This window comes from Auxenochlorella protothecoides, assembly GCF_000733215.1.
Source record: "Auxenochlorella protothecoides strain 0710 unplaced genomic scaffold scaffold81, whole genome shotgun sequence".
Taxonomy (NCBI): domain Eukaryota; kingdom Viridiplantae; phylum Chlorophyta; class Trebouxiophyceae; order Chlorellales; family Chlorellaceae; genus Auxenochlorella; species Auxenochlorella protothecoides.
The window spans coordinates 1-1,841 of NW_011934330.1; the positions used below are offsets into that span (position 1 = coordinate 1).

The 1,841-nt window shown below is 66.2% G+C and overlaps 1 protein-coding gene across 1 annotated transcript in view; it reads right to left on the minus strand.

Moving 5' to 3' along the window:
• Positions 1 to 292: 292 nt before the first annotated feature.
• F751_6048 (Nucleolar GTP-binding protein 1) overlaps positions 293 to 1,841 on the minus strand; it is a gene marked incomplete at both ends in the record, with an annotated part of 5,430 nt that continues 3,881 nt past the window's right edge. Inside the window, 4 exons of the mRNA XM_011402142.1 lie at positions 293 to 417; positions 538 to 635; positions 904 to 1,457; positions 1,725 to 1,817. Coding sequence (XP_011400444.1) covers positions 293 to 417; positions 538 to 635; positions 904 to 1,457; positions 1,725 to 1,817 — 870 coding nt within the window. The remainder of the gene's footprint in view (positions 418 to 537; positions 636 to 903; positions 1,458 to 1,724; positions 1,818 to 1,841) is intronic.

Below are 1,841 nucleotides of genomic sequence, written 5' to 3' on the forward strand. Positions count from 1 at the left end.
GTCCCCCCTGCTGAGTCTTCTCCCGCCCTCCCACCCCCTCTGGTTTGCCAATCGAGGCAACCAACTGCGCCAGTCCGATCCCGCTTGCGGGAAGCAGCTGTGCAACCGGCGCAAGCCCGGTAGGGATCTGTTTGCCTAAGCAAAACAGATCCCGGATCTGCACCCCGCCTGCCGTGCTGCCTACCAAAACAGCAGATCACCTGGAGACTTCTTTCGTGCTGTAGAGTTACAGTCCCCATGTACATGAAGTGAGCCAAAGCGAAGGTGTGCTGGTGTGGCAAAAGGACGGAGCCTACCGCCTGTCGGTGGAGCCCCGTGGCCTCTTCCCAGAAAATAGATGCTTGGGTTTGAGGTCGGGGATGTGCCTGTCTCCCTCGCCCTTGCGGGCCATCCTTCCCATGCGGATCTGGGCCTTGTCTGCAGGGCGCCGGGGGGTGGGTAGGGTTGAGTTGTGGGGCGGCACAGGCGCTGGATGAGCAGGGTCATAGCTCCTGCCCACGTTCCACACACCAATCATGCGGTCTGCTCCCCTCCCACCTGCCATCTTGATGCCCCTATTCTGCTGCGCAGAATCCTTGAGCCCAGACTTGGCCCCTGGGGCTGCCAGGGACATTGACCTCCCCCGCGACATCGACCTGCAGTGGCACGGGCCCACGGCAGGGAGCGACTATGTGGGGATGCAAGTGCAGCGGCAGGGTCCTAGTGCTCAAGGTTGAACACCCAGGGCACGCATGGACGGGGCCCCCTCGGAGGCCTCCTTGACCCCCCATGCCGGTCTGGGACGCCAGTCCAGGATGCCAGCCCACTCTCCCAGAGCTGTCCCACTCTCCCATGCAACCCCGGCATCAGGAGGCACCCCCCACCCTCTTCCAAATACAGCACACCCATGCGCCTTCTGCCCACCTGGACTTGCTGCTGTGCAGGCGCTTGACCTCGCCGCCCTCCGCACCGTCGACCTCCATGCCCTCTCCCTCCGCGCGCTCGCGCTTGCGCACCAGCGATCTCCCACGCGACCTGCTCCGCGGCGCGGCGGCGGCGGCGGCGGCGGCGTCCAGCCCCAGCGCGCCCAGCTCCGCCTTCATGCGCTCAGCGGTGCGGCTGCGCGGCGCGTCGAGCGTGCGTGGGATGCGCGGCGTGTTGTCCGCCGCCGCGCGCTTGCGCCGGTTGTCGGCCACGATGCGCTTCTTGCGGTCCCGGATGCGGTGCAGGTCCTCCCACTCCGCCTGGCTCAGGTGGTCGTCGGCCAGCCCTGTGTCCAGGGCCTCAAACTCGGCCGCCGCGGCCGCCTCCTCGCGCTCCAGCGCCTCCAGCCGCGCGTCGATGTCAGGGTCCACGAAGTCCAGCACGTTGTGCCCGTCGGCGATCTCAGGCATGATGTCGTACCGCCAGGCCTCGTCCTTGAGGTCGTACTGCTTGCGCAGGTCGGCGTTGTACACGCCTGCGCCGCCCTGGGCCTCCTGGGGTGGGGCAACAGGAGAAAGGTGAGGGGAGGAGATTCTTAAACAGATGAGGGACAGGTGCTAAATCTCCGGGGACGGGGTTTGAGTCAGAGTCAAGAGCTACTACATCCACAAACCCTGTTGCAGGAACGTCGGAAGCCTAGCGACCTCGACCCATGGCAACCCCAACACCCCAACACCCCAGCAACAGAACGCCCTCCCCACCTGCAGGTCTCGCTCTGTGGGGCGCGGCGCGGCGGGGGGCAGGCCCTTCTTCGCCAGGACGCTGGCTGGGATGATGGGGGGCCGTGCTGTGCCGTCCCGGATCCTGGGCATGGCCACGTGGATACGGTTGCCCACCTCATTGATGCGCTTGCTCTGCGGAGGTGGGGAGAGGGCAGG